The 14227-nt window shown below is 40.3% G+C and overlaps 1 protein-coding gene across 7 annotated transcripts in view; it reads right to left on the bottom strand.

Annotated features, from left to right (window-relative positions):
* The window catches only part of LOC144697282 (SWI/SNF-related matrix-associated actin-dependent regulator of chromatin subfamily A member 2-like), a 146788-nt gene that overhangs the window by 2798 nt on the left and 129763 nt on the right, over positions 1-14227 (bottom strand). For all 7 annotated transcript variants that reach the window (XM_078569235.1, XM_078569277.1, XM_078569269.1 and 4 more), the window contains 3 exons: positions 12580-12681; positions 10153-10279; positions 2673-2818 (listed from right to left, as the gene is read on the bottom strand). In XM_078569235.1, the coding sequence (XP_078425361.1) occupies positions 2673-2818; positions 10153-10279; positions 12580-12681 (375 nt within the window). The remainder of the gene's footprint in view (positions 1-2672; positions 2819-10152; positions 10280-12579; positions 12682-14227) is intronic.

Here is a 14227-nt window from a genome sequence, read left to right as displayed (position 1 = left end):
TGGTTGGGGGATCTGGAACCAGTGAACACAGTCTGAGAATAGGAGGTAGGCCATTTAGGACTGAGATGAGGAGGAATTTCTTCAGTCAGAGCATGATGAATTTTTGGAATTCTCTACCTCAGAAGTCTGTGGAGGCTCAGTCATTGAGTATTTTCAAATCAGAAGCCAATAGATTTCTAGCTACCAATGACATCCAGAGATACAGGGTTAGTGTGGGAAGATGGAATTCAAATAGACAATTAGCCTTAATCTCCTAAATGGTGGAGCAAGCTCGAGGTGCTGAATGGCCTATTCCTGCTCCTATGTTCTTGTATGCAGTGTGTGAAACCAGGGTTAGCTGAATGATAATAAATATTGCAACTTGGTAGCAGGATCAAAACTATTAGCATTTCCAACGTGAACAGAAATCCTATTCTTAATTTATTTACAGTCCAAAACAAGTCAGAATTCCAATATTATTTCAGCTATTGTCCACTAACTAAATTGTTAGCAAACATATTATCAGAGCCCCGAACAGAAGTGTTTCTCGTATTGCAAGGAGCACTAAATGTTTAATGAGCCAAACAATGGGTACATAAATATTAGAGCGTACATGAACAAGAAGAAATGCATAGGCAATGGACTCCAAGCTCAGGTGCATTTTTCTCTTATTGGGATGTGAGGATTGATGGCAAGGCCAGCGTTTATTGCTCTTCCCTAATTATCCTCAGGAAGGTGGTGTTGATCCACCTTCTTGACGTGCTGCAGTTGTGGTGTACATGTGGTTTTAGGGAGGGAGCTCTGCGATTTTAACCAGTGAGTATGAGGAAATGGTGATATGGTTCCAAGTCAGGACGGAGGGGAATTTTGCAGGTGGTGGTGTTCCCATCTGTTTGTTGCCCTTGTTCTTCTAGTTAGTATAGTTCACAGGTTTAGAAAGTGGAGCTTTGGCGAGTTGCTGCACGGCATCTTGTAGATGGTGTGCACTGCTGCCACTGTGAAGTGGTGGTGAATGGGCACCAATCCAGGTGATTCCTTTGACCTGAATGGTGTTGAGCTTCTTGAGGATTGTTGGAGTTTCACTCATCCAAGCAAGTGGAGAGTATTCCATCAGACTCTTGACTTGTGCCTTGCAGATGGTGGAAAGGTTTTGGAGAGTCAAGAGGTGAGTTACTCTCTGCAGGATTCCCAACCTCTGACCTGCTCTTTAGCCACAGTATTTATATGGCGGGTCTAGTTAAGCTTCTGGTCAATGGTAATCTCCAGGATGTTCATGGTGGGGGATTCAGCAATGGTAATGCCATTGAATGTCAAGGGGAGATGATTATACTTTCTCTTGTTGGAGATGGTGGTGCCTGGCACTTGTGTGATCCGCATGTTACTTGTCACTTATCAGCCCAAGTCTGAGTGTTGTCCAGATCTTGTTGTATGCGGGATGGATTGCTTTATTATCTGAGGAATTGCAAATGGTACTAAACACTCTGCAATCATCAGCAAACCTCCTCATTTCTGACCTTATGTTAGAAGGAAGATCACTGAGGAAGCAGCTGAAGATGATTGGCCTCCAACAACCACAACCATCTTCATTTGTGCTAGAAGTGACTCCAACTAGTTGGAAATCAGGAATAAAAATCTAAATCTTGCTGGTGCTCTTTGATGCCACACTCAGTCAAATGATGCCTTGATACCAGGATAGTTATCCTCAACTCACCTCTGGAATTCAGCTCTTTGTTCCATGTTTGGACTGAGGCTTGAGCTGAATGGCTCAGGCGGAGCCCAAACCGAGCATCAGTGAGCATGTTATTGCTGACTAACTGCTGCTTTAGAAAAAAAAATTCATGGGATGTGAACATCGCTGACAAGGCCAGCATTTGTTGTCTATCCCTAATTGCCTTTGAACTATGTGGTTTGCCATGCCATTGCTCTGGGCAGTTAAGAGTCAACCACATTGCTGTGGGTTTGGAGTCACATGTAGGCCAGGCCATGTAAGGATAGCACATTTCCTTCCCTAAAGGACGTTTGTGAACCAGATAGGTTTTTACAACAATCGACAATGGTTTCATGGTCTGAGACTAGCTTTTCGATTCTAGATTATAACTTGAATTCAAATTCCACCAGCTGTTGTGGTGGGATTTGAACCTTTATCTTCAGAACATTAGCCTGGGTTTCTGGATTACAAGTCCAGTGACATTGCCACTAAGCCACCATCTCCCCCTTGATAGCACTGTCAACAACACCTTACCTGTAACTATATTCAGGATGCAAGACTCAACAATGGATGAACTTGTAGGAGCGTCTTAATTTAAAACTTTATTTATACATTTGTAAACAGATATCATGGCAGAGGGGAAGGGGAGCTAACAGTTATTTCCCTTCATGAGTCACATGAATAGGGCATAGTAGAAACTCAGAGCAAAAAAAAGTGGAGGAACAGCCATAAAATCAAATTCTTGATGAACTAACACCATAGATATGTGGAACATTCAGGGAAATTATTTCTGCTACACCATGTAAATGATCTAAAAAGCTACAAAAAGAAACTGCTCTAATTTGAATTCAAAGGCTCATAATGGTTTAAAGTAATGTAGCCAGGCTACACATAAAAATTACCTTTGCAAAACTAAAGATTTTTGTATTCCAAACTGTCTTTCATGCAACTCTACAATAGTAAATTACCTTAATTAAAAACTTACATTGTCATCTTGGTCATCATCGCTGTCATCGTCACTAATGACAGGCTTGATTTTAGTACGACTTAGTCGTTTCTTGCTTTTTCCTTTCTCACGGCTTTTGTCGCTGTCCTTTCGACCAAGCTTTATTTTAACTTTGACTGATTTTGCTGCAAGTTATACAGAAAAAAAAATGTTTTTGAAAGCCTATTTATTGAACAGGTAAACATTATTACAAACATCTACAAAGAATAGCAGATTGGTAGGTGTGTGCTACAAGGCTGTAACACATTCACAGCTTCTGTAACAATATTTAATTTGTATGCTGTGCAAGTCAACTTTTTTTTCAAACCAGTTATCAATCATAATTGCATTATTTTGCCATATAGTTCTGTGCCGGATAACAAGGATAGAAGGTGCTTTACAAGCTTGGAGCACTATCCAATGCTGCCCTCTGATTTCTAGCATAATCTAGACCAAAATATAATATAATTTCAATTAAATCTCCCTTTCTGCCTATATCGACTGAAGAGAATCTAAATTGCCAACCAGCCAAACAAAAATATATTGATGGCATTTCCATTGATATGAGAGAAATAAGATCAGGTTATAATAGAATAAAAAATAATTGGAGCCTGTTCAAAATGATGTCAAAAAACATATGAATTGGGTGAGGTCGTTGAAATGGCCAAGATAGAATCTTCTTACAGGGGCGGCACCTCAAGCAATGTTTCCTTGTTTAACAACATTTATACTGTTATAAAGTCAATGTTTTATATCAAAAATGATTACTTATTGGGCTGAAAGACTGAACAGCAGCATATTTAAAAAATGGCTTTTAAACAGCAGCTAAGATGGCCAAACATATGCATAACTGTACCTTACAAATTCCAAAGCCATTAAAACAGAGTCAGCCTGTCTAGAGACAGCCCATCAGAGACTATCACTTAGAGGAGTGTGCATGAACCATCTTCTAACCCATTCGCAAAACATCCAGACAACCTGTATATTCAACTGGATGTGGACCAAACCATCAAACACAATCACTTTGGACAATGGACCCTGACTAAGAAGAGAACTCTGCCAGCCATGGACCTGGAATCAACTTGCTATGACCATATCTGGGTAATTGGTCAGTTTGTGAAAGGAGATCATGAGATGTGCTTTAAGGAACTGTTTTTTCTCCAGGCCAGTCAGAAGAACAGATGCAGAAAGAGAATGATCCAGCAGGGGCACTCTTTCCCTCTCTCCCCAACCATATTGCAACATGAGCCCTGCCTGTTGTTCGACCAGTCATACCCTACAGACAGAGTCCAAGACATCAACCCAGCAGCTGCTGACTCCAGGAGACCAAATAGAAATCATCTGTCAACATCTTTAAATCGGCCCGTTGCAGGATTCGGAAAGCCCATTGAGCCCAGTATTAAACCATCCAAGTCAATCTACTGGATCCATATCCAAATTACTTTCTTTTGGACTCTTTGACCTACACTCCCACTTTGTAATTTGTGTGTGTACTTGTGAATTCTTGAATGCATGTGTGAGAGAGGGTTGGGGTGTTTTTATTATTTTTATTTAGATTGGGTGGTAAGTACAAAAATGTTATCCTCTTTCCTTTTTGTAAACTTACAAGGAAACCCGTCAGTGTGTCCCCTTTATAGTCACAGCACTTAAACACTCACTGAATTGGAAAGAGCATTCTTTTAAAAAACCTGTTATGGTCAAACGAGGGGTGGAAAGGGGGGGGGATCCATTCTGCCACTTCTCACCTGACCATAACACTACCTATATGTGTAAAATTAAACATATTTCAATTCTTCAAGATAAATAATACTACTTCTTTTACCTCACATTTTCCACTTTTTTTTGTACTGAATTTGGTTCTTCTACATTGATCTATATCGAAAAACATTTACAATGTTGATCAAGAACTTGTGCACCTCAACGTGTAGAACTGGAACCAAATTGGGATGCAGGGTTTATTCTATTAGCCTCAAACCATGCTGGTCAAGGGCACTGCTTTGAAGTTAGCCAATGAAATACAGCTGACCAAGAGCTGTAAAAAAAATGAAACAATGTTGCAAACATCTCATTTCAAAATAATGATGTTACATTAGCCAATTAACCTTGGCTTCAACATTGTGGCGTGATACAAAGTATCTGTAAAATATTTAAAACTAGCTGTGATCTGCAAAGCATTTGCAGCCAAATTAGTATCTTTATTGCAACAGTACCTTAAAATACAGGTTTTCTAGTTATTCTTTCAAAGACTTTAATAGGCATCAAATCTTCTCACTCTGGAAATAGCTATGTAAAGCTTATCCATGTGTAAAACAGACCTAACAATATAAATACAAATTTTGTCAAGAGTCTGAGTTGAAGACAGGTTTATACCTGATGGGCTCAATATTGTTTGAAACATTATTTCAAATAGTTGTTTGGTAGTACAGAACTTGAGCATTGCTGAAGAAGAGACATGTCAAAGCTTTTCATCTTGCACTCAACAGGACACTTCGCAAGAATACCAATATGAACAACAATTTATATTGTTTGTGAAGAGAGTGCTGATTGGTTGGCAAGTGGACTCTGATTGGTAGAGGTGTTGCCATGGAGAATGCACCAGTGATGGTTAACTGCCAAGCATTGTTTGAAATTTAAACCAGGCAGCTTGACATATAGTATAAATTGTTGTTTTCCCCTTTTACTGGTATTCTTGTGAAGTGTCCTGATCAGTGCAAGGTGAAAAGCTTCGACATGTCTCTTTTTTCAACAATAAACATAATTTCCTTGAAAACTGACTTTTTAAATTTCAGCATCTAGCATTGAAGAAAACAGTTTCCTAACTACCAATCTTGTTCCATGATAAATGCCTTGTTTAGGATTCAAGTAATGGAGCAAGATTTTAACTGCTTCTTCCTTGAGACTAAGTTTGTGTGGTGGCATGCCCACTGGCGCCAAGCTATGTAGAAACTCTAACGGTACGGTCTGTTATCATCTTCACCTATAGAATTGATGCTAAAGTATTCCTTTAGCTCAACTGACAGCTTTCTTAAGCTTTTTCATTCAAATTTCGTGAATCTTCATTTTCAGCACAAAGAAAAGCTTTTGAATAACAAGTTGTATCAAATATTTGTCTCTGTCAATTTGTACAGTTAATGTATACCAACCCTAACCCACCTCCCCACCTTTCAATGCCATTCCACCTCTCCCATGCCATTCCCATTCCTCATGGAAATAATCTCACCAGCTAGAATAACTTTGTTGTTCAGGTCCCCTTACTCCTGCTGTTTTTGTTCTCTACCAATCCCCACCGCTGCCACCACCAACCTTCTGCAGCTGCACGTGTAACACATTCCTCCGTGCGCCTCATGTGCCTCCAGGTGCACCAGGCTCCGTGTACCAAATTAACCCACCAACAGGTGCGCCCTTAAACTGACCAATCAACAGGCAAAAAAAAAAGGACAGACAAAATCTGACTATCATGACAATAAATACTAACATCCGAATAGTAGCATTGCAAGACTTTGTCTCTCTGACCCCTTTCCTTGACCTTGTCATCTCCAGTTACTCAAACTAGGTCCTGCTCAACATTCCCCAAGCTGCGCAGCTACCCAAAACCCACTGTGGAGGCTGCGTCCCTTTAAATTATCACAAGTTTAAATGGGCTGCACACTTAAACAAATAGTCTGTGTACTTCAAAACAAAATGGAGGGATTGTTGGTCCTGCCCATTGTTTGTCAGTTGGCTGCCCAATAATTGTACTAGTTCTGGGGTTAAAACCCTGTGAGATGAAACTCTTCTGGTAATTTTTTCTCCCCTCGTTCATGTGAATCACTTGAATGAAATACCATGTTGTCACATCAGCAGAATTCTACACAAAATTGATGGCTTAGAATGAATTCTAACCAACAATATCGCATATCAACAAAAGATGACTGAGGCAGCAAATGTATAGATTAACATTTATAGAATTTGGCAATTCATCAGACCGTTCTTTCCATTGAAAAGGTCAACTGTTGAAATTATATCAGTGCGGTTGAAGCCAGGATGCCTTTCAGTTGTATGGTGAATTCAATCTCTGCTATTTGCTTTCACTTTGTAATGGCTAATTGTTCATCTCCTGTTTCAGATATCATGTAATCTGTTTATACCTTCAAGGTCTAAACCTTCATGATGTTATATCCTCAACAAGAAATAAAATATTCACGCACCATTGTTTTATTTTTGGATTGAATGAACGCTTCTAAACCTTATTTAACCTATATAATTTATGTTAATTTGTTCTTCTATCCAAGAACTTTGTTTCGTGCAATAGGTTTTCCATAGTTGGAGCTTTTAGTTCCAAAAATCAGATATTTAAAAACAAACAGTGCTGTGAAGAGTTGAAAGGATTTTTTTAAACCCAAGATTTTCACATGGGTAACTGCTGCGTTATTCCTTCATTAGAAAAACAATTTTCATCAGCAGCTGAAGAGTCACTCCTCAGAAGCTGATACCACTTTGCCTTTACTTTGGCTGGGTTTTATGTATGCAAATTCCCACCACACCCAGGCAAACTTAAGATGCAGCGTGATGGGTCAGCAATTCCACTTTATCATGCCGGTTTCAAATATTACACAAGGCAATTGGGCACGTAAATCGGAAGCCCGCCATTTTTGAATCACCGATTAACAAGCTATTGAACTTGTTAAAAAATCAATTGTGTGGAGCTTTTTGTTGCCAATTGCATTTTTCAAGCGTTGAACAGGAAAAAAATTGAGTGCGCTTTATGATAAACATAACGAAGCAGTACAAGTGCAGAAGAAAGACCTGCCAACTGGACCATGACCACACGTAGCAGCTGATTCTGGTGACGAAGGTAGCAGCATCTGCATGTTTTCTCAATGCATTTTTGAGTTGTCAAGAAAAAATAGGGGGGCTTTCAGAGAGCACGGGACCTTTAAACTTTTAGCCATGACCGACTTCCTTTTCGCGGCATTAATCCTCTGCTGCACGACGTCCCAGCCTACAGCCCTGATTGGCCATCCAGCTGAAAGGAGGCCACAGACACTTGATTGGATGAGCTGAGATGGTGGAGGCGGCAGCAAGCAGAGTACTCAGTTTTTGTTCCACCACCCTCACCCCACCGAAAAAAGCAAAATCCAGCTCTATCTCTGGGGATTAATTGGTTTTGAGCTCAGTGTGGTGCCTACACACACATTTCAACAGGGATCACAGTTTAGTTATGAGAAATAGAAACGCTAAATAATCTTTGCTTCTCCCATTTTGGGAACATAGAGACCAATTTTTAATGGCCCACCGACACCATCAGTTTTAAAAAAATATTTGTTCACAGGATGTGGGCGTTGCTGGCTAGGCCAGCATTTATTGCCACCGCTCATTGCCCTTGAGAACTTGCTGAGTCAATTTCTTGAGCCACTGTAGTCCGTGTGGTGTAGGAATACCCACAGTGCTGTTAGGAAGGGAGTACCAGGATTTTAATCAGTGACAGTGAATGAATGGCGATATAGTTCCAAGTTAAGATGGTATTTGGCTTGGAGGGAGAGCTTGCAGATGGTGGCGTTCCCTTGCAACCTCTGCCCTTGTCTTTCTAGGTGCAAGAGGTCACGGGTTTGGAAGGAGCCATGGTGAGTTGCTGCAGTTCATCTTGCAGATGGTACACACTGCTGCCACTGTGCATTGGTGGTGGAGGGAGTGAATATTTAAGGTGGTGGATGGGGTAGAGTGACCAATCCTCCCTAATTTTATGGGACTGTCTCAGGTTATTTGATGCCAGGAAGCTGTTTACCCATCATCACTTCGGAGACTGCATCTGACTCATCACTCCCTGGTTTCCGGAGTTCCTTGATTTGCACGCATGCGAATTGTACTCTCCTCACGGTGGCCTGCTGTTGCAGTTTGGACAGCACCCCCTTCTCGCACAGTGTAGACAACCATCCCTCCCAGGTTCTCCAAACAAAGTGTCCTTTATATCCCTCCCCCCCACCAATGGGAGTTGGTCCCCCTTTAAGGAGGTGTCAATCAAGTGGGCTGCTCTGTCTGGATGGTGCTGAGTTTCTTGAAGATTTTTTGAGTTGACTCATCCACGTCTGACGCTAATGTCATATGCCCGTGAAGTTATGAAAATGATAGTTTATTTTTTGAACGAACAGCATGGCATATAGACAATTTACCCTGACCAAAGATGGAGTCCGGGGATCAGGTGACTCCGTGATTTCTGCACAGACAGGAGCTAACTTATGTTTCTGGAAAGTCATCAAAATGTAAATGTCCGTGGGTGGAGGACCCTCCCTTAAAAAGACATTCAACTGTGAGACCACTTTTGGAACTTTCAGCTCCTATTATCGGGTATTTACAGATGCTCAAATAAAATAGTCTCCCAGATGCTGCAAACTAGAAACCTAACAAAGCTATGAATAAACTAGTTTATCCCAAGCAAGTGCGAATGGCCACCTTCATCCCTCATTGTGTGGCAACGGCTTCTAACATTTAAAAAAATCCTTTCATGGGATATGGGTGTCACTAACTAGGCCAACACTTATTGTCCATCCTTAATTGCCCTTGAGAAGGTGATGGTGAGCCATTTGTGTGAAAGATTGAGGTATTGATTTTGTGGTCACATGATCAAAACTGACTTCAGATAACATATTATTCCAAGGCCCGGCCAGCAGAAGGTCAGTCTGAACAAACATGCAGTGAGAGAGGGGCTAATTTGTCCCCAACAGCGAGAACATCTCTCTTTTCTACAGAAGCTCGGCCACAACATTGTAAGAAAACCCAGAGACAGAGACATTCAGCCTCCACTTATCTTCAAAGAACTAAGAGAAGGAATTCATCAGGCCTGCAACGTCTTCATCTTAAAGGACTCATTTAAACCAAGTGAGTGGTTTCTTGTTATTCTGTTAATAATCTAAGTGCATGTGTCATCCTTAGAACTCTTTTTTTTGTGTGCCTGTGTCTGTATATTTGAGGGAGTGAGCGTTTTCATTGTGTCTACATTCCGGGTTTTGCGTAAATAAACTTTTATTCCTGCTTTGTGATTTAAACTCACAAGAAAGCCTGTTTGCCTCTATCACAAACCTCAAAGGGTTTAAAACACTCCCTCTGAAATACCGCGAACAACTGAGAGGTGGGAAAAAAGGGGAAAAGTTTCCCACCACCTCTCCCCGTCTGTAACACAGGCAAGCGGAGAGTGCTCCATCACACTCCTGACTTGTGTCTTGTAGAAGGTGGACAGGCTTCAGGGAGTCAAGAGGTGAGTACTCACCACAGAATTCCCAGCCTCTAACCTGCTCTTGTAGCCACAGTATTTATATGGCTGGTTGAGTTCTGTTCCTGGTCAATGGAAGCCCCCAGAGTGTTGATAATGGGAGATTCAATGATGGTAACGCCATTGAATGAATTGAGATCAGCCAACAGCATAGATCACCACCATTCACACTAGATAATTAGTTAATAGGATGAACTACACTTAAAATGTATAAAGATAACATTTCAAACTCACACTCAGATCCTGATTCCTCATCATCATCGTCGTCGTCATTACTTTCCTCTTCACTTTCTTCTTCTTTAGCAATTTTCTGCCTTGCACTTTTGAATACAGATTGAAGAACGATAGAATCTTCGTAAATCTGTAACAAATCAATGTTTAAACAAAAGGAACAACATTTATTTACATATCAAACTGAGAAACAAAACGATTTCCCCTGTGCCTTTTCTCATTTTAGTGGGCCAATATTTAGTCACAATTCATTGTGAAGGATACTAATTAAAATATGTTCTTCAGTTACTGTGCAATGTTACGTTATGATATACAAGTGTAATAACAGTGAAAGCTTCAAGAAACAAATTTTCCCAACTTTCCGGTGAATTCAATTAGTAATTATAAGCCTCTGACTAGTGGGTAACTATAAGGTGAATATACAACTATATAGGCCAACAGAAGCATTACCATAGAGACCATGTCTGAATCACTCACTTTTCCAAACATCTTAGATTTAAAAATCTCCTTTGATGAAAAAGCAATGTATAAGGGCTTGGGCAACATAAATCTTCAGTAATATCACTAGAGACAAAAAAACTGATTTTGATAGCACAGAGCTGAGAACTGGGACGTAGCAGAGTTTAGGTAATTCTAAGTTAGAAACATATGTACTTATATAATACCATTATTTCCATAGTTTAATTTAAACTCGAAATGTGATTTGTAAATGTTTCCCCTCCTTAAACAGTATTGGCCATATATCAGAAAGGGTGAATATTCTAAAGAGGAATGCTATAATCAGATAATAGATATCTCAGAATCTCTAAAGAGATTAATAAATTTGTACGGTACAAGCTAAGAGCTAGGAACAAGACCAAAAAGACTTGTAAGTTCTGACTCTAGCAAGAACTGAAAAGAATAAATAAATAAATGAGATCATCCGTTTTCAGGTTGGCTGAGGAATTGGTGCTGGAAAGAACACTGGGAGAACTACCTTCCTCTTCAAGCAGTACCATGTGATCTTTTACATCTGCGAGAGGGGGCACAGAGTGTAAAGCACCTTGTCTAACATTTGAAGCAAGACAGCACCTCCAACAGTACAACTCTCCCTCAGTGCTGCATGGAATGCCAGCCTGATGATTATGGCCTCGAATTGCTGCTATGGGCAGAATTGGGAAATGCACTGTACATGGGCAGGCTCTGCCAAGGTGGAGTTACAGACAAATTTCCACTCTAACCATTTTATACAAGCCCGAATATAAAATCTCCTATGACTCAGCACAATCGAGCAGGGTTATCAATCAGAACCAGCTCAAGAATATTCAGCTAAACCAAGTTAAAATGAAAATGTGTTCATACATTTACTGAAAAACTAGTCCAATTAGCGGTTTCAATTGATGGTTGGTTACAGCTCTTATGTGCCAAGGGCAGATCAACTGAATGACTGCAAATTCAATGTAATTGTAACATCCAAATGAGAAGCAGGCCTGATTGAGGCTTCAATTGACTATTGGTCACTGCAGCTGTAGGTCATTAACAATGGATTAAGGTAAGCACAGGTGTAATGTGATAATACATATCCACAAATGGGCAAAACCAGCAGAAGCTTGCCATGCTCGTCTGGGAGTGTAGTCAGATTGTGGGTGGGGATTGATCAGGCGAATTGATTAAAGAATCACCTAAAGGATTGCAGAAACTCCAGCGCAAGTGTATTAGGACTAATATCATCAAGTTAATGAAGTGCACAGTCTCTCCTTTTGTACGAGAAGTATGTTAAGGCTCTGTAATCAAGGGAAATCAGCTGTGCTGATCTTTTGCTATTGTCTACTTGATCCCTGTAGCAAATCTAATTCGTAGTTTATAGCTTGAGTCACAATGTCTAATAGTGTTTATCTCTCTGCTATCTTAAAATAATATGAACATGAAAGTGTGTCAATTCAGTAAGCAGATTACAGTAACAAACGTCTCTTTGACTTGTACAATCTGATATTATATGTATCATCATACTTGAGTTTGCTTACAGGAGTCAGCCTTGCTCTCAAGCAGAGAAACATCGATAAAAATATCATATTTTATGATATAATGGTAAACATACAAAGTGAATGGGAGCTGCAACACTACATCCTGAAGTAATAAACAACATTGGCAATTATTGGTATTGTCAATCTCAAATGCTTAAATCTAGAAACATACATTTCTACAGGCCTCACTTAAGAGTTACTTACTCATATAGAAGAAAAAAATATAAACTTCATTATCTGTTACACTGTTGTAATTCTTGTCAATTTATAACAGGTTTTGAATACATTTTATGGGTCAGTCTCCATCAACTAGTCCTTTTCCTGCCAGCAGTTCAGATCACAGGATCGGCATATTTACACTTTACAGTACTACTTATTGACACAAAAGGTTCAGTAAATTCTAATATTAATTGAGTGAAACACTAACCTGTGATCCTTCCAGGTTGAATGTCTGAGCATTATGGCATAACAACATTACATCCTTTTCTAGATCTCCCAGGCTCCGATACTTATGGTTGCGAATACGGTCCTATACAAATTTAACAGAATTGATATATTATTAGAATCAAAGAATCCCACAGTACCTCAGGAGGAGATCATTTGGCCCATTGAGTCCATGTCACCGCTGCAAGGATAATCCAGCTTGACCCACTCTCCCACCCTTTGCCCACAGCCCTGCAAATTCTTCCTTTCAAAAGTACTTACCTAATTTCCTCTTGGAAGCCATGATTGAATCTGCCTCCATCACACTTTCAGGCACAGCATTACATATCATAATCATTTGCTGAGTAAAAAAATTCTTTCCTCATGTCACCCATCTTAAATCGGTGGCTTCAGATTCTGGACCCCTCTGCCAACGGGAAAGGTTTCTTTTATCTACTCTGTCTAGACCCCTCATTATTTGAAAACCTCCATCAAATCTCCTCTCAACCTTCTCTGCTCTAAGGAGAACAGCACCAGCTTCTCCAATCTATCCATGTAGCTCATCCTTGGAACCCATCTGTGCCCTCTCTAAGGCCTTTACATCCATTCCATAGTGCGGTACCTAGAATGGTTAAAAGCTTTGTGCGTGGTGCACATTCTCTATTTGTGAGGGGCTAAGACCTCACACTGTATTCTATATACCTATCTGTGATTCCAGAACAAAATAAGCCCCTTTGCAGTCTTGTGAAAGTAAGCCACTTTGCAGTTATTTCTGAGGAGCCACTAACCTGGGGACTGCTTAGCCCAACTTCAAAGACAGCTATACAAAGGCCATTTGCATTTGATAACCCAGGATTACAGCAGGAGACTGAGGGTCTGCTAAGACAAAGGCCCTTCCAACCTTCCTTTCAACTCATAATGGCTAGGATGTTTAGCAGTCTTTGAGACCCAGCTGAATTCCAGACAATGGATACACATACTTTGTTAAAGGCCTGATGGAAAGGTGGGGGGTCATGTGACATAGACCTCTGGCCTGTTGAACAGGTAATATCACCTTGCTGGGCTGAAAAGCTCAGTCTGCTGCTTTAACATCTGACTAGCAAGCCATACTGAAGGAGCTCTGGTCCAGGTTGGACACCTGGTCCCATCTATCCTGCTTCTGCTGGAGATCCTGTACCATTGTCTACAAAACTGATTCAACTTTGAGTTCCTATTTCATCATGTGAAGTCAACACCACCGGAAAAGTGCATTATATCACATCAGTTTTCAGCCAGCCGACCTCTGTGAAGGAATACTGCAATGGGTTTTGATTCTAGACTCTGAAACCCACGTGAAACAATATTTATTTTCTCTGTGGTCTCTGTACTGTTAATCCTTCTTTTCTCTATCCCTCTCTTCATTGTCTGAGTGTGGAGGCTCCTCCCATATTTTGAGTGTATGAAAATAAACTAACCCTTGAGTTTGCTGTGGGATTACTAATAGAAAATTGGATATCACACAAAAAAAAGGGGTTGAGAAATACGCCACCGCTTATAAAGGGGGAAACAAATAAAAACATTTTTCTGTTTATGGACGAGTAGCAAGAGGAGGAATTAGTGCTGTTTAAATTAAGCCCCCTCCTGTCCCGTAACAGGAACCTCAATTACTTTCT

Source organism: Cetorhinus maximus, chromosome 2 (assembly GCF_964194155.1).
Source record: "Cetorhinus maximus chromosome 2, sCetMax3.hap1.1, whole genome shotgun sequence".
NCBI lineage: Eukaryota > Metazoa > Chordata > Chondrichthyes > Lamniformes > Cetorhinidae > Cetorhinus > Cetorhinus maximus.
Note: the sequence above shows the minus strand (reverse complement) of the source record. Positions and strands in the feature narration are given on the sequence as shown.